The sequence below is a fragment of the Cygnus olor genome, chromosome 25, assembly GCF_009769625.2.
Source record: "Cygnus olor isolate bCygOlo1 chromosome 25, bCygOlo1.pri.v2, whole genome shotgun sequence".
Classification (NCBI taxonomy): Eukaryota; Metazoa; Chordata; class Aves; order Anseriformes; family Anatidae; genus Cygnus; species Cygnus olor.
This window is the reverse complement of record NC_049193.1, coordinates 4,320,844-4,345,996: the sequence shown is the minus strand read 5'-3', so window position 1 is coordinate 4,345,996 and position 25,153 is coordinate 4,320,844. Positions and strand designations below refer to the sequence as shown.

Sequence of the window (25,153 nt, the reverse complement as noted above, 5' to 3'; positions counted from 1 at the left end):
CCTTGTCCAAATGATGAATTAAGATATTAAAGAGGATGGGCTCCAACACTGACCCCTGGGGAACACCACTGGTGACCGGTCGCCAGCCGGATTTCACTCCGTTCACCACCACTCTCTGGGCCCGGCCAGTTTTTAACCCAGCAAAGAGTGTACCTGTCCAAGCCATGGGCTGCCAGCTTCCCCAGGAGAATACTGTGGGAGACTGTGTCAAAGGCTTTGCTGAAGTCTAGGTAGACTATGTCAACAGCCTTTCCCTCATCCACTGGGGGAGACACCCTGTCATAGAAGGAGATCAGGTTGGTCAGGCAGGACTTGCCTTTCATGAATCCATGCTGCCTGGGCCTGATCCCCTGGTTGTCCCACATATGCAGTGGGATTGCATTCAAGATGACCTGTTCCACCACCTTTCCTGGCACCGAGATCAGGCTGACAGGCCTGTAGTTCCCTGAGTCGTTACAACCCTTCTTATAGATGGGCGTCACATTAGCAAGTCTCCAGTCATCTGGGACCTCTCCGGATGACCATGACTGCTGATAGATGATGGAAAGCGGCCCAGCAATCACATCCGCCAACTCCCTCAAGCACCCTCAGGTACATCCCATCTGGCCCCATGGACTTGCGACAGTCCAGGTGGAGCAGCAGGTCTCTGACTATTTAAAAAGACAGGGATCTCCTGGAAAGAGTCCAGCGGAGGGCCACAAAGATGATTCAGGGCCTGGAGCATCTTTCCTATGAGGAAAGGCTGAGAGACCTGGGTCTGTTCAGTCTTGAGAAAAGAAGACGGAGAGGGGATCTTATTAATGTTTACAAGTGTCTTAAGTGTGGGAGACAGAGGGATTTGGCCAACCTGTTTTCAGTGGTTTTTGAGGATAGGACAAGGGGCAATGGCCACAAAATAGATCACAGGAAGTTCCACACCAAGATGTGAAAGAACTTCTTCACGGTGAGGGCGACAGAGCACTGGAACAGGCTGCCCAGGGAGGTTGTGGAGTGTCCTTCTCTGGAGACATTCAAGGCCCATCTGGACAACCTGCTCTAGGGAATCTGCTTAGGCAGGGAGGATGGACCCGATGATCTCTTGAGGTCCCTTCCAACTCCTACAATTCTGTGATTCTGTGTGATTCTGTAACAGTTACCAACTGAACTGGGGGGGGTGGAGGGGGGGGTTCTTCTGCTCCTCGTCCCAGACTTCCAGGTCAGGAGGCTGAGTACCCCAAAGATAAGTGGTCTGTCTAGAGAAGTCCTTCTCTGTTTGTGAACAGCAGGTCTAGCCGGGCAACCCCTCTGTTAGGCTCACTAACCAGCTGTCAGAAAGCTATCTTCCACGCACTCCAGGAACCTTCCAGACTGCTTCCTCAGGGCTGTATCGTACTTCCAGCACATGTCCATGAAATTAAAGTACCCCATGAGAACAAGTGCTGGTGATTGCGTGACTTCTGCCAGCTGCTTATAGAACACCTCATCTGTCTCTTCATCCTTGTTTGGCAGTCTATAACAGACCCCCAACAGGATGTCCACCCTATTGGCCATCCCCCTGATCCTCATCCATAGAAGTTATACACAAAGAAAGAAGATGTAAAGAAGTTATATATGAAGAAAAAGAAGAGATATCAAAGTCAGTAAAGATAACCAAATCCACTGACTAGGAAATGTAAAGACAGCAAACAAGCTTTAAAGCAGAAAGTTACTGATGTTAGCAGTCCAAAAAGATTCAGCTCTTGTTAGGGCAAACATAAATCTACCTTCTAACCTAGCTGTATTTAAAGAACCAAACAGGAAGAATATCTCGAAAAACAAATAAACAAACAAAAAAGCACCATGCCCACCACCACCAACAAAAAAAAAAAACAAAACACATACAAACAACACACTATATTAACTTGTCTATATGTTACATCACAGTGATTATTACACATTGTTATGATCTCTTTATCAGAGAGTGTAGTGAAAGAACAAGGGGTAATGGCTTTAAAGCAAAAGAGGGTAGGTTTAGGTTAGATATAAGGAAGAAATTCTTCTGCCCTACACTGGGCAGCTGGGTGGGAATTTGGTTGTTAGCCAAGGCTAACCCACTAGAACCAAGTGGAAAGAACACACAGGCAAAACCAAATGCAGGTACTGGAGGGCTAAAAGCCCCTTTCTGTGTTGGAATGTCTGGGTTTCTAATAGAAAAAGGTACTATGTAACATGCATAAAGCATAAACCATTTGAATTCAGAGTCTTTAATTCAGTTCCACAATGCTGATGCATCTGGGCAACAATTCAGTCACTTGGAGGGTCTACTCCAGCTCTCATGGGTGCCTCAGGGAGCTAGAAAATGCCTTTGACATGCTCTCCTTCAACGCTTGTTTGACTTGGTTGTTCCTGAGTGAGTAGATGTATGGGTTAAGCATCTGAGTCACCACAGAGAAGAAGAAAGAAAGAACTTTGTCAGAGCCCTGCCCACCCCGTTGCGCTGTGCGGTTATACCTGTAAATAGATGTGCTGTAAAATACAGTCACCACCATAAGGTGAGCTGAGCAAGTGGAAAATGTTTTCTTCCTTCCTGAGGAAGATGGCATATGCAAGATGGTGATAATAATGCAACCATATGAAATGACAGTTATTGTTAAGGTACCTGGCACAATGATAATCGATAGGATAAAAAGCAGTCCTTCAATGAACCATGTGTCTGTGCAGGACAGCTGCAACAACTGTGAAGCATCACAGTAAAAGTGGTTCATGACATTGGGACCACAGAAAGGCAACTGGACAATCATAATGATGGGAGGAGACATCAGGAGAAAACTCACTGCCCAGCAAGCCAGGACCAGCTGGAAGCAAAATCTGTTGTTCATAATAGCTGTGTAATGCAAGGGGCGGCAGATGGCAACATACCTATCGAAGGACATTGTTGCCACGTGGAAAAATGTGCAGGTACCCAAGTAAAAGAAAAGCAGCATCTGAAGAAAACAACCGGGCAGGGAAATTATTTTCCTCTCTGTCAGAAGGCTGTATAGGGTGCTAGGAATGAATGTGGAGGTGAAAGTGATTTCCAAAATGGCAAAATTCCTGAGGAAGAAGTACATTGGAGTCTGAAGTAAATGGTCCACAAGTGTGATGCTGATGACAGTAATGTTTCCAAACAGGATCAAGAAGTAGGCAATCACAAGAATCAGAAAGAGGATGATCTCCAAATGGCGGCTGTTGGTCAGCCCCAAGAGGATAAATTCCACTACTGTTGTGTGGTTCATTGAATCTTCATTGCTAGCAGAACAAGAAAAGACCCATTTTGAGAACTAGTGGAAAACAACAGAACACAAGTGAATATGGTTTTGTTAACATATAAGGGAGATACCAGTAAGTAACCCCCTGGGAGAGACTGGAGCAGCTGCAGTAACTACATTTAAACAATCTAGTTCAGGTAAATAGAGTCCCAAGCTCCATTTGTAATACTGAGTCCTCAGTCCAGTTCAAACAACACATATGGGTCCCCTCTTAGGACAGTTGAGAGGGGTACATGTGCAGGAACTGTTTTGGACCTTAGGACTATGAATCTCTGAATGGTAATGACAGTATTTATCCTCCATCAAATGTAGACAGACACTGAGGAAGATTAGACACACTAGTGATGGATAAATTAGTTTGGCAGAAAATAAACTTGCTGCAGTTAAAAGGAGATAAAAAGAAAAAGAGAGAGGGAAAGAGACTTTACAAAGAAAAAGCTGGATAGATGGGTAGCAGTGCTACAAAGACAAGTTTGTAGAGCTGGTTACCACCGAGCAAAGGGAAAATGCATCAAGTAATGGATGGATACCACACTAAGCAAAAGTAAAAGAGGGAGAAGGGGGAAAGTAGGGGAAGAAATTCTGTTTACTTTTCATTTAACCTCAGCACTGTAGCTCCAGTGGATCAACTCTGATGCTGATGGTCATGCTTTCTTCTTCGTGGCACCTGTCTCCAAGTATCCCTCCACACTACACCATCCTACCCTACTTTGTCCAATGCACTGTGTCTAATGCACAGTGTCTAATGCACTAGGGAAAGCAAGCACATCTTAGACAACTCATAGCCCATACCAAACTTGCCATCTCATTTTCCCTCTTCAAGTGCAACTTACAAAATATTCAACAAAAGGGTAAATCTGAGCTAGGACACTATGACTATCCTTATAACACTACTCCCATCAATTCTTTCTCCCTTAGTTCACTTAGTGTTAGCAAAACACAGGCGTTTATTACCAGCAGCTCATGTTTTTTTTTCTCAAAAACAAACAAAAAGCAAAAAATAAGCAACAAACCATGCACAAAAAAAACAACCAACCAACCAAAAAAAAAACCAAACCACCATGCAAATAGAACACCCCCTCCCCCCAAATCACATAAAGTATAGGACATCCTTTTTTAATACCACAGATGGACAGACATTATCTGGAAGCTGAGCTTGGTCCCTTAAAACAAGAGACTCCCTCAGTAACAAAGATTTTTCTTGAGTTTAAATACTACACCAGTCAGTTTTCCAAGCCATTATGCCTTTCATCTTTCCCTGTCTCCAGAACAATCACACCCAAGCTCTAAGAAATGCTCCAAAGAGTTACCAATATATCCACAGCAACCCAGGACACTTCAAAAAGTAATTCTGATGTTTCTCCTCTATGTAGTCTGACTTTCAGCAAATAAATTTCCTCTTCTGAGCTCCTTCTTATAATGCTGTCAGTATTTTACATTGTTGTACTTCCTCACTGAGTCAAACCTCAGGGACCAATTTGGTATCAAAATCTGCCAAATACCTTCTGGGAAAACACTTGTGAAAGTTTAAGAGCAGCAAGAACATAGTCGTACCATAGAGAAAATGAGGTTGGAAAGCACCCCTGGAGGTCCAGTCTCCTGCTAAAAGCAAGCTGACTTCCAAGATGGACAAGGTTGGTCATGACTTTATCTACATAAGCTTGGATATCTGCAAGTATGGTGATCCCACAGCTTCTCTGGGCACTACCCGTGATTCACCATTTTCATTGTGAAGTGTAGTTTAGTTTAAAGCCCTCTCAATGAGCTCTATAATAAAAAAAATGCTTGACGAACCTGATCTCCTTCTATGACAAAGTGACGCGCTTGGTGGATGAGGGAAAGGCTGTGGATGTGGTTTACCTTGACCTCAGTAAGGCTTTTGACACCGTTCCCCACAACATTCTCCTCAAGAAACTGGCTGCTCGTGGCTTGGACTGGCGTACGCTTCGCTGGGTTGGAAACTGGCTGGATAGCCAGGCCCAGAGAGTTGTGGTGAATGGAGTCAAATCTGGTTGGAGGCTGGTCACTAGTGGTGTCCCCCAGGGCTCGGTACTGGGGCCGGTCCTCTTTAATATCTTTATCGATGATCTGGATGAGGGCGTCCAGTGCACCCTCAGTAAGTTTGCAGATGACACCAAGCTAAGTGCGTGTGTCGATCTGCTCGAGGGCAGGAAGGCTCTGCAGGAGGATCTGGATAGGCTGGAGCGATGGGCTGAGGTCAACTGTATGAAGTTCAACAAGGCCAAGTGCTGGGTCCTGCACCTGGGGCGCAACAACCCCAAGCAGAGCTACAGGCTGGGAGATGAGTGGCTGGAAAGCTGCCTGGCAGAGAAGGACCTGGGAGTATTGGTTGATAGTCGGCTGAATATGAGCCAGCAGTGTGCTCAGGTGGCCAAGAAGGCCAACAGCATCCTGGCCTGTATAAGAAGCAGTGTGGCCAGCAGGTCTAGGGAAGTGATTGTGCCCCTGTACTCGGCTCTGGTGAGGCCGCACCTTGAGTACTGTGTTCAGTTTTGGGCCCCTCACTACAGGAAGGACATGGACGTGCTCGAGCGAGTCCAGAGAAGGGCGACCAAGCTGGTGAGGGGTCTGGAGAACAAGTCTTACGAGGAGGGGCTGAGGGAGCTGGGCTTGTTCAGCCTGGAGAAGAGGAGGCTCAGGGGCGACCTTATCGCTCTCTACAGTTACCTTAAAGGAGGCTGTAGAGAGGTGGGGATTGGTCTGTTCTCCCACGTGCCTGGTGACAGGACGAGGGGGAATGGGCGAAAGTTGCGACAGGGGAGTTTTAGGTTGGATGTTAGGAAGTACTTCTTTACCAAAAGAGTTATTAAGCATTGGAACAGGCTGCCCAGGGAGGTGGTGGAGTCACCATCCCTGGAGGTCTTTAAAAGACGTTTAGATGTAGAGCTTAGCGATATGGTTTAGTGGAGTACTTAGTGTTAGGTCGGAGGTTGGACTCGATGATCTTGAGGTCTCTTCCAACCTGGAAATCTGTGTCTGTGTCTGTGTCTGTGTGTGTCTGTGTAATTTCCTTCTGTCCAGTGGAGGTTTCCTTGTTTAAGCCATAACCTGCACCTCTTGTCCTTTCACTGTGCACTGTGCACAGGCATAAGTAATCTTGGAGGCTGCAGTAAAGAGAGAGGGAAGGCTTACCAGTTACTGCAACAGGCAAAACAGACCTGATTTGGGGAAGATTACTCTTATTTATTGCCAATTAAAAATAGAGTAGGCTGGTAAGAAACAAAGACAGAATTAGAACATCTCATGTACAATCCCGCGCCCCTCTTCTTTGCAGGTTCCTCTTCATTCCTTCAGTCCTGACCCATCCCTGACAAGTGACGGAGGAGGGGTGGGAATGGGGATTGAGGTCATTCCATAACAGCTCCCTCTCTGCCTCTTCTTCCTCACTCTTTTCATCTGCTCCAGTGTGGGGTACCTCCCACAGGATGCAGTTCTTCAAGAACTGCTCCATTAGGTGCAGGGGGGCAACCTGCCCCATCCCTGGATGTGTTGAAGGTCAGGCTGGATGGGGCCTTGGCCAGCCTGATCTTGTGGGTGGCATCCCTGCCCATAGCAGGGGGTTGGAGTTAGATGATCTTTATGGTCCCTTCCAACCCAAGCCATTCTAGGATTCTAGGATTCTATGATCATGGTCCTCTCCATGGGCTGCAGGGGAATCACTGTTACATCACCTAGGGCACCTCCTCTCCCTTCTTCTTCACTGACCTGGGTGTCTGCAGAGTTGTTTCACTCACATTTTTCTCATTTCTCTCACACAGCTGCTGCACAGCATTTTTTACCCTTTCTTAAATATTTTGTCACAGAGGCACCAACAACATTGCTTATGGGCTTACCTATGCTTAGCAGTTGGTTTGTTTTGGAGCCAGATGGAAATGTCTGTGTCCCCAACAGGGACAGCCTTGTTCTCTTCTCACAGAGGCCACCCTTGCACCTTCACATCACTGACAAAACCTTGGCACATAAACTCACAATGCTCAGTACATCCCCTTTTAGAAAAATATGCAATAGCTTTGGAAGCAAACTGGAGCAGTTCAAAGGTTTATAGCTCCAAGCTGTCTGCTCCCATGCTCCAATCTGAGGTTACTGCCTCCCACCTCCCAAGCAGTCATTCAGGTGCATCATTTCATTGCTCCATAAGCCACGTCTGCACAAAGTCTGTGCAAGCTCTGTGTGGCAGGCTGAGTTTGAAAAGGCTGACTTTGATCCAACAAAAAGGCAACCTTTCAAACAAAGCTATAGTGTGCCTCTATTTTGAACCAGTCTTTAAAGCAACCATTTCTAAGGCTTTTCCTCTATATGTCTGTTCCCAGAACTTTTTTTTTTTTGAGTCAGGGCTCCCTCATCATTTTCTGGAGGACTTCTCCTTAGTCAGTCAGTCCCCAGCTTGTACTGTTATTTTTCCATTTTTCAGTATATAAACTACTCAACTTCGTTTTACATATACAAATCTCCCCAAAGATGCTTTACTCTCTCTGATACTGTGTATGCACTGCCTGCAAATGGTGCTTGAATGGACACTGGAGCAGGAAAGTAAGATACCAAATAACAGAGAGTTTCAGGAGTGCATGTAGCAGAGTTTTAAAATCTATATGGTAAGATTTTTGGTTATCATCTGAACTAAAAAATGGTCATTGTGCAACCATTGTCTTTCCTGTAGCTGTTTAGCTAGACTAACATTTGTGACAATGGGTGTACATGATGATAGGGGGAAACATCATGCAAGAAGAAATTCTTCACATCTAATATTGTTTCCCCTGCCTGTCCTGATGGAGATGGCTAAGGCAAACTATAGAAATGGTGAGACTATGAATTAATGTGTTAGGAGAGGTTTATCTAATGTATTTTTAGTGTTCAGGGAGACATGAATTGCACCCTGGTCTCTACTGCCTATATTTAAATATTTTAAGGAAATTTAGGAGTGATGGATGCAGGTTAAACACCATGATGTAGGCATTGCAACTGCTAGTATGGTTGTCTGGTGGGTTTGAAATTAGAACACTGGAATGATTTCCTTGTGATCTATAATATAATACAGTACACAACAGAAACTGAAGCATAAGACTTACTAGGTGGATGAATGAATAGGTGGAATAAAAGTGGTATGATATAGAGGAAGGCAAGAGATGGAGTCTCCCTCTAAGCATCATTAATGCGTACAGTAAGTACAGTGGATAACGTCTTTATCTTTATTCCTTGGAACAAAAGGAAGAGTTGGACGGAACAGCTTAATGATTTCAGCTAACTGTACCCAGTAGACCTGCCTATGAACACGCTAGAGAAAGCTTCCTAAATGACCGCAGTAAAACAAGAACGGGATTAGTTGTCTTGTGCTCCCCAGGTGAACACATTAAAATTGAAATAGTAGATTTAACAGGCCGTCCCATGGCACTGCATATCAATAAAATACAGAAGTAAGGAGGGATCTGGAATGCTGTCAACGTCTAAATTAAATTAAAATTTGTGTAGGATTTCCATTACCTGCGTTGTGCTTCATTTGACCTTAGCTTTTCAGTTTACATATATACCATTCATTGGGAATTTATGCGGTTTATAATCAAAATAGGGGGCAGACATATCTTAGCATTGTGAACTTTAGTTTCAGGCAATGACACTTTTGCATGCCCCAGTGCTGGGTACCACAATGCCTAAATGCGTTTTTACAAGGTTCCCTTAAGGTCAGAGTCACAATAGTGTTTCTCTCTCAAACTTTGAGAGATGTCAGTAGGAAGCAGCATAGGCCTTACACTTCTGTGCAGTAAGGATACTACAGGCCATTTCCTCCTTTAACTGTAAAGGATAATTATTCTTTGTGGCTGAAACTAGTTGTCATTAGGCACTTTGCCACACAAGTCATGCAGAAGGACCATGGCACCTTCTGGACAGTGAAGAAGGACAGTGAAGCACCAAAAGGATGGTTGTGGTTTAACCCGGCTAGCAGCTAAGCACCACACGGCACCACACCCCATGGGATGGGGGAGAGAATTAAAAAAACTAAATTAAAATGAATGTTTGTGTGTTGAGTTGTGTGTTGTGTGAGATGGTTTATTAGGACAGAAAAGAAAGGAAAATAATAATAATAATGATAATAGTACTACTACTAATAATGTGTACAAAACACTGTTCTGCAACAATTAAACCATCAGCATGTTATCAACATTATTCTCATCCTAAGTCCAAAGCGCAGCACCATACCAGCCACTAGGAGGAAAATTAACTCTATCCTAGCCAAACACACAGGAAAAAAAAAAAAAAAAAACAAAAAAACATCAAAAGCAGAAATATCCTCAGGAAAGAGAGATAAGGAGCACACCTAAAAACCTCTTCAGGAAGAAAAAAATATCAAACGTCTTTGGAATAATAACATGATCAATCCATGTATTTCTTCCTACCTTCCTTTTAAAAAATGTGTAGATTGCATCAGGAGTCTGTCTATTGAGGAAAAAATGTCCCCTTGAAAGCTTCTTCCAGGAATTTCTCCACAGATGGTGGATGCAAGGGCTGAGGAAAGTTATTATCAGTGTCATCTGAGCAGCAGTAACTTTGCTCAGTTCCAGGGAGCAGCTTTGGTTGTGTCATACTCTAACAGGTATAGAATAACTTTGTTAAGGCCTTCATATGTGGTGATAATTGAATATTGAATGATAATGATTAAAAACTAACCATTGTCTCCCTGTTTTATTAATGAACATGAACCAAGTTATGCTTTGTTTTAAAGTTTGAAACAGGCCTAATTTATCTGTCATCTAGACACTCCTGTGACAGTGGTCAATAATTCCTTAGTGTGTGTACATATACATATTTATTTATTTATTTTCAACACAAGATGATTGATGCATACATGGGCTGATCTCTGCCCAAAAATATACCATGTTGTAGACGAAATGCTGTGCCTCTTGGGAACAGAAGTTTAACTTGGTTTACATGATGGTGGGGCTGAGTGCAGGTTGATATGTCATCATTCAGTTAAAGAGGAATGTGGAGGATGATCAGCCATTCAAATTGACAGTGTAGTGCAACAGGTTGCAAGTGACCACTAACAATTAAAATACATCAATTGAAGTTGTATGAAGGCAGCTGAAGGATGTCCAGGAACATCATATACTCACAGAATATCCTGAATTGGAAGGGACCCACAAGAATCTTTGAGTCCACCTCCTGGCTCCACACAGGACCACACAAAAATCAAACCATAATTCTGACAACATTGTCCGAACACTTCTTGAACTCTGGCAGGCTTGGTGTCATGACCACTTCCTTGGGGAGCCTGTTTCAGTGCCCGACTACCCTCTCAATGAAGAACCTTTTCCTCATACCCAGTCTGAACCTTCCCTGTCACAGCTCCATGCCATTCCCGTGGGTCCTGCCACTGTCCCCAGAGAACAGAGATCATCTCCTGCCTCTCCGCTCCCCTCATGAGGAAGCTGCAGGCTGCCATGAGGCCTCCCCTCAGACTCCTCTTCTCTAGGCTGAACAAACTAAGTGAGCTCAGCCACTCCTCATATGTCTTCCCCTCTAGACTGTAAAACAAATTTGTTGCCCTCCTTTCAACACTCTTTAATAACTCTGTGTAGTGGGTTTATGTGGCAAGGTTTTGGTAGCGAAGGGCTGCAGGTGTGGCTTCTGTGAGAAGAATCCAGAAGCTGCCCCATGTTAGATAAGGGGCCCACCACTGGCCAGAGTTGAGCCAATAAGCAATGTTGTTTGCACCTCTGTGAGAGCAGATTTAAGAAAAGAAAAAAAAAAAAAAAAAAAACCTGCTGTACAACAGCATCTGGGAGAGTGAGGACTGAGAAACAGCCCTGCAGGTACCAAGGTCAATGAAGGAGGGGGTAGGAGGTGCTCCAGGAGCCAGAGCAGAAGTTCCCCTGCAGCCTGTGGAAAGGACTATGGTAAAGCAGGTTGTCCCCCTGAAGCCCATGGTACACTGCACCTCATGGAGGAGCCCATGGTGGAGCAGGTGGATCTGACCTGAAGGAAGCTGCAGCTCATGGAGAGCCCCCACCAGAGCAGATTGTAGGCCAGATCTGTAGCCCGTGGAGAGAAACCCATGCAGGACCAGGTGACCTGGCAGGAGCTACTGCCTGTGGGGGACCCAGGTTGGAGCAGTTTGCTCCTGAAGGATGGCCCCTGTGGTACAGACCCATATCTAGAACAGTTCTTGGAGAGCTGCTGCCTGTGGGAAGCCCACACAGGATCAGTTTGGGAAGGACGGCATCCCATGGGAGGAACCCCACGTTGGAGCAAGGGAAGAGAGTGACCGTGAAGGAGTGGCGGAGACAAAGTGCTATAGACTGACCGCAGCCCCCATTCCCCCATTCCCCTGCACTGATCGGGGGGAGGAATTGGAAGAGGACGGATGAGGGGAAGGTGTTTCTGGTTTCTTTCCTTTGTTTCTCACTTCTCCTAGTAACAGGCAATAAATTTTACTAATCTCCCTACTCTGAGTTTGGTTTTGCCCATCAAAATAATTGTTGAGCAATCTCCCCATCCTTATCTCAACCCATGAGCCCTTTGCATCATATTTTCTCCCCCTTTCCCTCTGAGGAGGGGGAGTGAGAGAGCGGTTGTGGTGGAGCTTGGCTGCTCATCTGAGTAAAACCACGACAATCTATTAACTTTCTTTTCTAGGTAGTGTCACAGAAAGCACAGAGAAATAGAATTATCTACATGGACAGAAACTGGATTATTTGTTAGGGTAGGAGGTACGTCTTTTTTATGTCCTTATATTGTGGCACGCAAAGCTGCACACAGTCCTCAAGGTGAGGCTGCACCAGTGCAGAGCAGAGCAGGACAATCACTTCTCTTGACTGGCTAGTAATGCTGTCCTTGATGCACGCCAGGATATGATTGGCCCTTTTGGATGTCAGGGCACACTGTTAACTCATATTCAACTTACTATCAACCAAAGCCTCCAGATAACTTTCCATGGGGCTGCTCTGCAGCCTTCCATCCCCCAGTTTGTATGAATATCCAGGGTTTCCCTGTCCCAGCTGCAGAATCTGGATGAAGAAGAAGGTTGAGATTCATGAGCAGCCACCTCATCTTCATTTCCAATATAAGGCTGACATAGATTTTTGAGGAATTCACCAAGGTGAACAGAATATCAAAGAAGGGCAAGTTGCTGAAGAAGAAATACTTTTGAAGTGTGGAACTGGTAGTCAAATGGTTGTGGAAATGATGACCATGTTCCCCAGGAGAGTGAACAGCTAAATCATCAGGAGCAGAGTGAATATTTGTATCTTTCAGGTGGAAAGGTCAATAGAAAGGATTCCCTGTTCTTGGTTCAGTTGGGAGGATTCATCTGATTGCCCAGCCTGTTGAAAGGACTACATGAAAGGGGGGCTTAGCAGTCACTTCAAGCTGAAGTTACACAGCATCTCTGGGAAGATGACATGAAGGTGTTGCTTAAAAACCGCAGCTGCTAAGGAAGGTGTCTGAAGGTGCTGACTGCAAAGGTATTTGGAAGGTGCAAGACTCTGCTTCAGTAGGGTTACCTGTTGTTTTCAGTGCTTTTCAGTTCAAATATGTTAAGGGGGACATGATAAACAACACTACACTGCTATCAGTAACCATGATTGTGTGCAGCTACATTTTTGATAGGTATTCACTGCCTGTTATCAGAGTTAATCATAGCAGTTATATTGTAGTCACATGCTGACAGATTTCAACAAACTTATCTGACCTAAATGTATTTGCTGTTGCTGTGATTATCATATCTATATGCCATGGTTTATGTAAGCTGTTAAAGATCATTAAGCATGTTCTTCATAGAGTCACAAGTTTCTTTCTTCACTAGCTAATGCTTCACACTTTCCAGTAACAGAAAATGCTCCCCAAGTGATGTCATATCATAGCAGATGTCCTTTTTCGTATCAGTAGAAGAATTGGCACTGCATTTATCGGCTGTTTTGTCCTGTAGGTTTGGGGCTGTATGTTCAGTATTGCCAGTAGGTGGCTGAGTGGTGATGGTTAAGTGGGGAAGGAGCATCACCTAGCGCATGCTTGTGGTAAATACCCAGAATGTGCCTGACTGCCTGCCCAGGGAAAGTCCATGTCTTGAGTGTTGTGGTTTAACCCAGCGAGCAGCTAAGGACCACACAGATGTTCGCTCACCACCCTCCTCCCCTCCCCCACCCCCCCACCGCTTCCAAAAAAAACACACACATTGTAGGATGGGGGATAGAATTGGGGAAAAAAAAAGATAAAAGCTTGTTGGTTGAAATAAAGACAGTTTAATAGGACAGAAAATGAAGGAAAAATAATAATAATAGTAATAGTAGTAAAAATGATAATAACAAATATAAATAATAATGATAAGAGGATATGGAAAGCAAGTGATGCACAATGCATCACTCACCACCTGCTGACTTCTGACTGATGCCCATCCCATCCCATCCCCAAGCAGCGGCCCCAGCCCTCACTCTGGCCAGCCATCCCATATTTATTATTCAGCGTGACATCATATGGTATGGAATATCCCTTTGTCTGTTTGGGTCAGCTGTCCTAATTCTGTCCACTCCCAGCCCAGTTTCTTGTGCACCCCTAGCCTCCTCAATGGCAGGCTAGAGTTAGAAGCTGAAAAGTCCTTGACTTAATATAAGCACTGCTCCACAACAACTAAAGCATTGTTGTTTTAACATTATCCTCATCCTAAATCCAAAACACAACACCATACCAGCTACTATGAAGAAAATTTACTCTGTCCGAGTCGACACAAGGACACTGAGAAACATAAGCCTCTGATTGGGCCCCTTCCTAGGGTTTTCCCAACATTGCAGATGAGCATAATAATAACCCTGATGATTCCCTGCCCAAGACTGTAAAGACTTTAGAGGGAAATAAGACGAAGGAAAACACCTAGGTGGTCCACAGAAATCCTGGGATGGATAGGCTAGTCAAAATGGTGATTCACCCACACTCTAACATGTTTCTGTTAGGCTACGATGGACCGTGTCTGGAGATGCTGATGACAGGCACAATTAGGAGAGGCTATTTCCCACTTTCACTCCCACCCAAACCAAACATGCCGGAGGCTGTGAACTGTTCAGGAGTTCAGCATGGTACAAATGCAGCTCACCTAGTAGAAGATATCTCAAAAGCAGTGAGGGTTCATCTGTTATGTAAAACCCCAATTGACAGCAGCAGTGGCATCCCAGCATGGCAGGTAAATTTAAGCTGTATTTTGTGGCCCTGTTTTATTCCACGGATGCTGATGGTCTGCAGCACAAGGCATGTGTTGAGCTCAGAGCCTAAAAACACTCAGCTCCACACTGCTCTCAAGGAGGGTGTTGGCTGCCTCCAGACACTTGTCTAGCTGGGACGCTGCAATGAGGGAGAGATAGGGGCACCATGGGAGTAAGGCAGGAAGAAAGGTCCACAGACAGAAAGAAGAAAGGGGACACAGGACTCCCAGGAAATAGTGGTCCTGAAGAGGTTAAGGTAGGCCTCACTGGAGAGAGCAGGGAGGAAGCCATTCTGTGGAGATCTGGAAAACAAGACTCACCAGCTCGGCTGCACAGCCAGGTCACAGCCTTGGCCTCCAGCAACTCACATGGGTCTTGATAATACCTGCTTTGCTTCTGCAGCCAGGTCACAGCCAGCACTGTGGCCCAGATGCTTGGCTCTGTGACCTGTAGAAGAACAATGACTCAGACCCACTGACATTGTTGAGCACATCTTCCTTTGTGACTTCTGGTTTCTGATCCCTTCACTCACCTCTGGGTGCCCTGGGATGCCAGGGTTGCCACCAGCCAAGGGGTTCCCACTGCCCCAAGTCTACACCCTGCCACCACAAAGGATTCTCCCCTTACCTCACCAGGCATCTTTCCCTTGATTTCAGCCTCATTGACTTGCAGCGCAGAAGCTAAGCTTGAGCTGAGGGTCCAAGAGCCATCTACATTCTGCAGTGCGACCAGCTCCTGACACACATCAATGGCATTGCTGACCCATGGCCCAAAAATTTGAGAGGAGAAAACAAATTTGGGATCCACATACTCGAGAGAAGAAATAGATGGTGGCGGTGGTTTAGGTGCTGTGGGAAAAAATGTGAACTGGAGGGTCTGAGGAATCACAGGAAAGCTGGCCCCTCTCTACTCCCCTGTGCTCTGAGAAAATGCCCAGAACATTGTCTGTGCCCTTTGGGCAGTTACCTGCAGGCTGAGGACCTCCCTGCAAATCCCCAAAGTAGTCCTATCATCAACCCCTTCTGGATTTCCCTAATCCTTAGGGACTTTCTGGACGTCCCTAATCCCCATCCGTATTCTCCTAGCTTTCCTGCCCAGCCATGTCCCCAAACCCTCTCTTGATATCCTTAGAACATCTCATCCAAATGTGCATTCATGATGCAGCACTGGTCCTGACCTGTCTCTGGGTGTCCCTGACCTGGATCCCATAATTGCTGAAGGACTTTCAGCTTTAAGCATGATTAGGGGAAAGGTTAAAGGCAAAATTCATTAGTTTTCAGACCAAGAGCAAACATGGAGAGTGACAACATAACCCTCCTGTAGGACATTTAATTAATCCCTAAATCTCCTGTCTGGGTCAAGATCCCATACCTTTTGAGTGAGCCCCATTCTGAGCCAAGGCAGCAATGTCATGGGTTAGACGCTGGATGGCAAGCCATGACTCCTGTACTGCAGTCAGCCAGCCAGGTGGGATCGAGATGCTCTTAGGAAAGCAAGAAGAGCCGCGAATGGAGCCACGTAGCTGAAGGATCTGGCAGGCGACCAGTGACTGGTGGGGTGGCAGCAGTGTCAGGGGCCCTTTGAGGGCAAACAGGGAAAGAGACTGAATTAAGCCCATGGGAAAGGAACACCTGGTGGTGATGGGGCCTACCCCATGAGACTGGGGGTGCCCTGTGGCTGGGGTTCTGGCTCCTGTGGAATGAGAACATCCCATGGAGACACCCCTCCAGATCTTTCCCCCAAGCATCTTTCCTTACCTTGGTACCAGGTAACCCGCTGAGATGTGCGAACCCCAACATAGCTGGTGAAGGGGCAGATGATCCCTGAAGTCAGGCTGATCTCAACTGCACGTTGCCTTGGTTCATCCCCTGACCCACTCACAGCCTCTGCCAACAACATCCTGAGCAAGCATCTTGCAGCCAGACGATGACCAGCCAGCCTGGGGACAGAGTGGGGTGAGGCCCAACTACCTGGCTTTTCTCCATGCTGGAGAAAGGTGGACAGAGATTGGTCCTGGACACCTGGGTTCTCTCCCTTCAGGGATAAGAATGGGTAGAGGGAAGATGTGGATGCATAGGTCCCCTGTCTGCAGTGAAATGAGGTCCAGGTTCATGGGTCCTATCCCTGTGGGTTCAAAGCAGGGAAGGAGAGCATGCTTGGACACTTGGGTTCTCTCCCAGTTTGGGATGGTACGTGGAAGGTGGGAATGAATAAGCAAGCTATCTGTTTCCTTTCTCAGCTGGAGTCCATGTGTAGAAATGAGGGTGATGCATGCATCTTTCCTTAGGACAGGCTCTCACCGGCCATCTCCACGTGGGCATAGTGGGAACTGGATCGTGTGAGTGACATTCTGGCCATTCAGGCTGAACTGCAAGGTCAAGACACCGGTGGCCACTTTCATATCCTGGGAATACATGGAAAGGTACTGGAGGTTACTGGAAACACATGATGGCTGCTGGGAGATAGTGGGAAGTTACTCAGAGATTACTGGTAGTTAATGTAAGGTTATTAGGAAGTAACTGGAAATAACCATAGTCACAGCTCTCACCTGTGCTTCTCCACGGATCTTTGCATAGAGATGGATGTGTTCACCCTGAAAGATGGACCGAGGGGTGCCTCCCAGCACCTCAGCCTCCAGGCCAAGGGGCAGGGTCCAGCTCAGAGAAACTCCCTCAGCTGCTGGCTTAAGGGCTCGCTTCAAGCAGTTCAGAACCTGGGTAGAAATGGCAGGACACCACAGTTTGGCAGCACCATTAGGGTTCAGCATATGACCCCTCTGTCTGAGTTCCTTGGATGGCATGGGGATGTGTGGGGTGCCAGATGGCTTCCCTGGGAGCAGTCAAGTCTGTGAACTATACGGGGGTAGAAGTTCAGGCATCTGGGTTTTCCATGGGGTGAGGCAGTGGGGTAGAGTTAGGGGAAGCCTGGGTGTCTGGGTTCTTTGGGGCGGCTGGGTCTTGGCTACCACGGGTGGGTGGTCCAGGTGTCAGGGTACCTGGAAGGTATTGTATCTGTGGAAAGAAGGGCACCAACCAGGGCTCCTGGGTTCCTACCACAAGTGCCAGTTTTTTGTCAGAGTCGACGTAGGTAGCTTCACCCCTTGTATCCCTGGCCAGAGCCATGGCCAGGGCAACACTGTCCTCAGAGAAGCAGAAGGAGAAACACCTATGGTGGAAGCAGGGAAAGGTGTCAGAAATAAGAGCCAGAGATGGATGCAAGGATGCAGGAAAAGAGTTGGAGAACACAGGCTGGAGTTATAGGCAGGGGAGCAAATCTAGGGTGCAGAACAAGGGGCAGGAGGAAGAGTAGGGAGTGGAGTGAGGAATTGGGGTTGGAGCTGGGGTTAGACAGGAAGTGGCAGGAAAGAGCTGGAGCTTGGGGCAGAGCTGGGACCAGTACGGTGGGGCTGAGGTAGAGCTTGGGGGCACATCAGGGTGTACAAATCCCTCCTCGCTTTGTGATGGGTGCCTTGGGTGTGGGAGTATTAAGCAAAGACTCCCCTGTGGAGGCTTGACACAGGACAGAGCTGTGCAGGGTGGGAAGGGTCTCTGGGACACTGAAGGAGTCCAAGGATTCAGACAGGTAATGGTGAACAGGGGCCCTCATCAATGATGGGAGGGGGTCAAGGGATGACTGAAGGACTGGGGGCAGAGAGTTCCCATTACCGGTGGCTGTTGCGATGACGGCGGACCTCAGCAGCAACGTCTTCCTTGTCAGGAGGTAGCCCAGTCATGAAGATGAAGAGCTGGGAGATAGGAGACATAAATGAATGGTAGCACCTTGCACAAGACCCCAAAATGGGGACAGCATGTCCCCGAAAGGGACCCAGGTGAGAGAGACCCTGTAGAGACACTACCCCCAAGGAGAGATATCCATTCTCTCAGGGGACAGAACCCCCCTGAGATATAGACCCACTTTATTCCATTCCCCCACATTCTCTGTTCACCTTGGACCAGTGTGCCCCTTGTGTCGCTCCTTCCCCCCACACTCTGTTCCCCTCGGGGACACCTATCCCACCACTTCTCCATGCTCCTGTGCCCAGACCTGGCGTGCATGTCCCTGGGGCTGGGGGGTATTGTAGATTGTGTGGAGAGTTCCAAGCAGGTCAGCGTCACCCAGACGAGAGCTGGTGGATGGGATGCGTTGCATTGCCTTGATCAGGTTGTCTTGGGTATATTCAACACTCTGCCTGCAGCAGTCACAACATGTTTGCAGAGCACATCACCCTGTGCTGGCCCTGGTGCTCCCTGAGACTTACCCCCATAGCTGTATCTTCTGCAAGATCCTGCCCCATAGTAGGTCTTAAAGAGACCTTGCCACACAGTTCCTAAAAGATTTTGCTCAACAGAACCCCAAGAGATGCTCTCCCATAGTGCCACAAAGATCCTGTCCCCAGAATCCAGTCATGCCCTCCAGCACCCAACCATGCACTCCACTACCCAGCCTTGCCCCATACCAATCTGCCTATTCCAGAACATCCAGACCTATCCTCCAGCATCTCCTTCTGCCTCACAGCAACCAGTCAAGCCCCACAGCATCCAGCCCTACTCGCCAGCACCTAATCCAGACACATAACACCCAGCCTGCCCCGTGTTTGCTCACGGATAGATGCCCACAGAAGTTGCTCCATAGCAGTAGATGTTGAAGTAGCAGCCCAGGGGTAGGCTTTTGAGAAGGAAGAGCAAGGATTCCTGTGGAAAGAAACTGCAGGCAGGTCTTAGGAGGTACCAGTGGTGGATACAGGTGCCTTGCCCTTATCTTGGTCTTGCTAAAGCCTCTGGACTCCTGGATGACCCCAGCCAGTGTCCTGACCTCTCCTAGGAACCCAAGACATTCCAGGACCCTTTCAGACCCCACCATTGCCCCTACCCATCCTGTTTCCCCCTGCCCCCCGCTCCCCCCCATGTCTGTGTCTCAAACACCTGCCCTGGCTTTGTTCCCTCTCAGTGGAGGTACCTGTGCATGCTCAAGGAAAGTGGTGTCCAGAAGGAAGATGAACTCCCCAGACTGGCACTGCCCAGGCATTGCATAAGGGATGCTGGGTGACAGAGTCACCAACACGAGGGGGTCACCAAGCAGGGAGCCTGGAGGAGGTATATGGTGGGGATAAAGCCCAATTAGGCTTTAGTTAGAGACCAATTAGTTAGAGACCAATTAGTTAGAGACCAATTAGTTAGAGACCCCTCTCCTCATCCTGGTTCTGATCCTCATTGTGCCCTCAGCTTACACCATCCCAGAGCTCCTGATAACCCACACTGGTGCCTTGTTACCCTACTTCAATGTACACAAGCTGCACAACACATTGCCCCCAGTACTCCAGCCCAGTGGCTCCAATACAGGTTACCCAGTGAGCCCTAATATAGAGGTCCTCATACCCATCCTGGTACATCTAATACCTCATCACAATGTCCCCAGCACCTCACCGTGGAATCCTAGGGCACACACTATCCCATCTGAATGTCTCCTATCTGTGTCCAATGAAGCCTCTCACCCCACAATCTCCAGTGTCCTCCTGTGCCTCAATGACTCCTGTTACTCGGAGGTGCCCCCATGTTCCCTCCCCAGATGAACTCACCAACGGGGGCCCCAGGGTCTCCCTTCTCCACCACAGCACTGACTTCAGTGGGGTCTCCATAATACACGAGCAGCTCGAAATCATCCCTTGGAGGGGTCTCAGCCAGTGAGACCTAGAGAATGGATGCCTGGTCATACACAGGAGGAGGAGGCCCAGGCCCAGCATTAGGCCAGGAGCACAAGCACCAATCCCAGTGCATCTCCTTTTTTTCAGTGATGATGCCACTTGCCCACTATCCCCAGGATCCTGGCCCTCAGGAGGCCATACCTGTGCAGTGCTGCAGTCCTGGGCAGTGTAGATCAAAGGAGTGAGAGCACAGTTGGCCTCAGCATTGGCCACACCACGGGGTGACTGCAAGCTGGCGGTGAGCAGCAGGCTGTAGTGAGGCTTGTTATTGAGACAATTCCAGGCTGCAGGGAGAAACATAGTACTGACAATGACACAGTCTCTCTCTTTAGTGCGTGTGGGATTTGGCATCTATATATAAGACATATGGGGACAACTGGGGATTGTTGATAAAGTGTACAGAGGGGTTCCTGTGTCCGCTTATGTGGAATGTGTGGGGGAAGTGTGGATCCGTTTCAAGGGACACAAGGAAGGAAGAGTGGATCTGTTCATGGGTTGCATGGAGGCAAAATTTGTGTCTCTTTCTTTGTGGGTACAAAAAAAGGCTGCATTAGGTCTGTTTGTAAAGTATATGGGGAGGCTCTGGTCCTTCTGTAGAGTGTGTGACTGGGAGGGAAGGTTCCTTATGGGATCACTCACTGTAGTAGTTCCAGTGAGGATGCAGTGTGGCTGGCAACAAAAACTGGGCTGCTCCATCTGGCTTCCGTGGCAGCTCTTGGACATAGCGTAAGGTCACAACCATCTCCTTGCCAGGGGACAAGGAACCCAGGAAGCAGGCAAACACCTCGCTTGAATGCTCAGACTGATGCTGAAGGTACTCCCAGTTCTCCTGGCCCTTTGTAGCCTTGTGCAGCTGCTGCATCTGGATGGAAAGGGGAGGGACAAAAAGCTGATCCCCAGGCAGGCCATGGGCTGCTCATTCCATGCCCCTCTGGTGTTTCCCCCATTCCTCCCTGAATGCTGGTACCTCATCCTGCAGCATGGCCTGGACCTTGGCATCCTCGTTTAAGGCCTGGAAAGAGTAGATGGTCATGTGGGGCGTGAGGGGGAAGACAAAGATGACTTCTGAGGAGGTATGACTCTTGTTCTGGTAGATCAGTTCAGAGGCCACATCAGCCACATAGTCCTGGATAGCAACATCCACCACTGCACTACACAGGGGTACTGGGTACAGGGGTATACGGAGATCCTTCCCCAGCAAAAAGGATCCTGGTACTGTTGGGAGAGATGCAACCTTTCCGTCAGCACACATGAATGACACAAGCAGGGGGCTGGAGATGCTTCAAGTGTGTTCCCACCCAGGAAATTAAAACTAGGTGGCCAATCAATGGTACACAAGGACAGATTCTCCCCTCCCAATGGCAAAAAGGGATCCTAAGTCTTTATCCATGGATCACATTTAACATTGTTGAGGGTCTAGCGTGAGCCTGCCACAGAACAGTGACTACTTCTACATCTCAGCTTCCGTTTTCCTCCATACCTCTGTTCCCCACCCTGATCCTGTAGACCTCTTGACCATTCCCATCCTTGTTTCCCTCTGGGAAGATCCAGCCTATCCTCCCTCTTTCTTTACCCTCCTTTGGGAGCATGCCCAAAATATCCCTCAGCTGTCTGATCCCCAGCTCACCGCCACTGATGTAGGATTTTTCTAGAAGTCCAAAGCTCTGACGCCACATCTCTGGAGACCTGTAGACAGGAAGGGGTCTCTTGTAAGAGGAGATACCACCAGGTAGCCTTTATTTGGTGAAGATTCCTTGCTATTTCCCCAGTTCTATGTACATGGCTGAAGGCCCTAACCCACCAGGTACAGCCAGAGCAAACCCAGGGATTCAGAAATCCCTGTTTGTAAAGACTGCACAATGACTCTGCATTGAAGAGGTCTGCATGCCATCCACATCATGGGAGAATCTTGAAGAGAACTGAGGGATAGCAACAGGAGATAGAGGAAAGAAGGTGTGAAAGCAAGAGTAGCTGTCTAGCTGTCTGTAATTTTATTGTGATGATCAATCCATGTCTGGATGAACAGGCTGGCAGATGGGATCCATTTTGGGACAGACAGATGAAGAGATGGACAAAGAGAGACATGAGAATTTTTGTTGAAGTAGATGAATAGATGGAACAATGGATGGACGGACGGACGGATGGATGGATGGATGGATGGATGATGGGCAGGTGGAAGGGTCCATTTTAGAAGGGATGAGTGCAGACCCATCACAGGCAGTATTGTGTGAATGCTGCTGCACAAGAGATAGCACCTGTGAGGGTATATTCATGGAGTAGCTTGCAAGGGCAGGCTGAAAGGCCAGGCAGTGTGGGGGGAAATGGTGGAGAGAGAAATGAAGTCAGGGTCAGGTATTTCATGGTGACAGAGCAAATCCCAGAAAGGCACTGGGGGGAGTTTGTAGGGAAGTTAAGTTTGGTTATCTTCTGCCCAAGTGCCTAGAGGTGAATAGGACCCCCCACCTGTATCCCAAAGCCACCCATATAAGTTTCTGTGATTACAATACACTTGCCTCACTTTCTCCTGCTCTGGGGTGGCAGGGTCAGCAGCATCAGAAAAATCCCCACCCCACCATCACGCTGACAGTGTGGACAAAGAAAGCAAATAGGGTGCACATCCTTGGGGAAGTAGGGCTGAGTGATGGACAGAGGGATGGACTGAACAGGAGCAAGCTCTTTCCAGTGATGGAGGACAATGAACAGACAACAGGGAGCAAATAACAAAACATAGAACAAACAAGCAGGCACTCACCAGAATAACAGCGGGGGTCGTCAGCTGGGACAGACAGACAATCAGATGCACTGAAGAGATAGAAGAGGAAGGGGAAGAGACAGTAAGAGGAAAACAAGAGGCAAACTGATGGGACAGAAGAGGGAGAGATGGAGAGACAGATCAGGAGATGTTCAGGCAGACAGGAAGATGCAGGGCTACGTAGGTGGAGAAGCGTCTGCAATGTGGAGAGAGGCGGAGGGACGGAAGGGCGGATGGACAGGCAGGGGAAGGCGGGCAGGGGCGGGGAGAGGCCGCTGGGGACGCCAAGCTCCTCCCGGGCGGCCGGGGGTCTGGCTGCCCTGGGGCCTTCGGCGGTCGCGGGGTCCGTTCGTGTCGGGAAGCCTGGGGGGCTGCGGGGTGGGGAGGGGCGCGGGGACACTCCCGGTGGACGGCACCCAGTGGGGGTCCCTGGGGACCCCTCTCCCGCCAAGTCTCACCTCGGAAGCAAAAGTGGCGGTGGGCAAGGAAGCGTCTGCATGCAGACTGCGTTGCTGCAGCCAGTGCAGCCTCCGCGCCTTGTTCCCAACAGCGCCTGAACGGGAAGGGTGAGCGGGGTGGGGAGTGTCATCCCTCGCCGCAGGATGCTCCGTGCACACAGGCTGGTATAGGCCTCGCTGCCCCCAAGGACGGTGCTGCAAATCCCTCAGCAGGACTGCTCCTGGCCAAGCAGTGTCTGCCAAGCCTTCCCGCACTGCCCAGCTCTTCAGCTCAGTCCTCACTTCTGGTGCAATGAGCATTAGCTGCCAAAGGCCTTGTGCAGCCAGGCTGATGTCTTTTGTGCTCCTGAGGTGGCAGCACTCCTCCCTCCAAAGTCCTGTCCCGCAGCCAAGCCTGCAGCACTGGCTGCAGATTTGGAGGATGGTCTCATGTCCTTACACAGATTAGTGGCAGGCTGTTAATTGGGTTAGAGATAGAGAAGCCTCAAACCCAACATTCTGGCCAGCTGAATAAGGGAGAGAATTGGTAGACAAGCTCAGACTCACACACCTCCTTTTGACTTGTATGTCGCCTCTGCGGAATTGGAATACTCTGTCTCCACCTTCCTCTCATAATATAGCTCCATGCTTATACCACCCAGGCAGCAGTTTGAGACAATACACCTCATTTATGTTCTGTAGATGCCTAGGAGGCCAAATTGCACTTGACTTCAGATGATCCCGCAGCACAACTCTCAATTCTCAACCAAACCTGGGCAGTTTTCTTCAAACTACCTCTATGTATTGGTGTGCTCCTCAGACAAGATGACACCAACGGCTATGCTGATGGTGTCACAGCCTTGATCATCACTGACAATTCTAGTTGCCTTTTTTTCAAATTCTGACACAGTGAGACCGGCCTCATTAGACTTATAGAGATCAAGTCCTTTAATGAAGTGGGAGAACATGCCATTGGGAAATGACTACCTTCAAGTACTGGTTGAACACCTCACGTTGTCTCCAATTGACCTGGTGCAAATGAATCATATAAACTATCTGGAGCTGGAAGGAACTCACAAGGATCATTGAGTCTGATTCGTGGCTCCACACAGTACTAACTTAAAAATTAAACCACATCTTCCACATGCATCAGGGTGCTGCACCTGGGTTGGGGCAATCCCAGACTTGAGCACAGACTGGAAGAAGAACTCATTGAGAGCAGCCGTGCAGAAAAGGACTTGGGGATTCTGGTGGATGAAAAGCTTGACGTGAGCCAGCAGTGTGCACTTGCAGCCCAGAAGGCCAAGTGCATCCTGGGCTGCATCAACAGTAAATATGATGTAGAAATTATAAGAAAGCCAAACTCTTCTGAATTGGCCAGGTGGGGAACTCAAGGGCATCTCAAACTATATACAAGCCTGTATCCTATTTTTGTTATAAGGTAAACTTAAGGTTTCACTCCAAAAGAATAAACAAATGCTGATAAAACAATGGTGATCAGGGGATCATGATGTGTGAGTGTACTCAGCAAGTGGCAGGGAGAAGAAATTGTGAGGTAGAGGGGCAGTGCCAAGGAGACATTTGTTTAGTCTGTTTCATCTCTGTAATGAGGAATCATAGAATGATAGAATCACAGAATGTTTTGGGTTGGAAGGGACCTTAAAGATCATCGAATTCCACCACCACCACCACCCACCCCAGGCAGGGACACATTCCACTAGACCAGGTTGCTCAAAGCCCCATCCAACCTGACCTTAAATACTTCCAGGGCTGGGGCAGGAGATAAAGAACAC

General features: G+C 48.0%; 2 protein-coding genes across 3 annotated transcripts; both read right to left on the bottom strand.

Moving 5' to 3' along the window:
* Nucleotides 1-2,291: 2,291 nt before the first annotated feature.
* On the bottom strand, nt 2,292-3,233 carry LOC121059454 (olfactory receptor 49-like). Its single transcript, XM_040536329.1, has one exon. It carries the CDS (start codon nt 3,231-3,233, stop codon nt 2,292-2,294), a length of 942 nt encoding a protein of 313 aa, XP_040392263.1.
* Nucleotides 3,234-13,500: 10,267 nt separating this feature from the next.
* On the bottom strand, nt 13,501-23,107 carry LOC121059493 (von Willebrand factor A domain-containing protein 5A-like). Of its 2 annotated transcripts, XM_040536386.1 has the most exons (18): nt 22,924-23,107; nt 21,799-21,857; nt 21,139-21,386; nt 20,811-21,033; nt 20,313-20,455; nt 20,046-20,157; nt 19,427-19,554; nt 19,073-19,161; nt 18,515-18,659; nt 18,136-18,215; nt 17,524-17,635; nt 17,019-17,183; nt 16,771-16,874; nt 16,228-16,409; nt 15,842-16,048; nt 15,098-15,318; nt 14,791-14,917; nt 13,501-14,609 (listed from the first exon to the last, which is right to left on the bottom strand). In XM_040536386.1, the coding sequence occupies exons 2-18, from the start codon at nt 21,845-21,847 to the stop codon at nt 14,530-14,532; spliced, it is 2,415 nt and encodes an 804-aa protein (XP_040392320.1). In that variant the 5' UTR covers nt 21,848-21,857; nt 22,924-23,107; the 3' UTR covers nt 13,501-14,529. The 2 variants fall into 2 exon arrangements, with proteins under 2 accessions (XP_040392320.1, XP_040392319.1); XM_040536385.1 differs by having other exon boundaries at nt 13,508-14,917.
* Between the last annotated feature and the right edge of the window lie 2,046 nt (nt 23,108-25,153).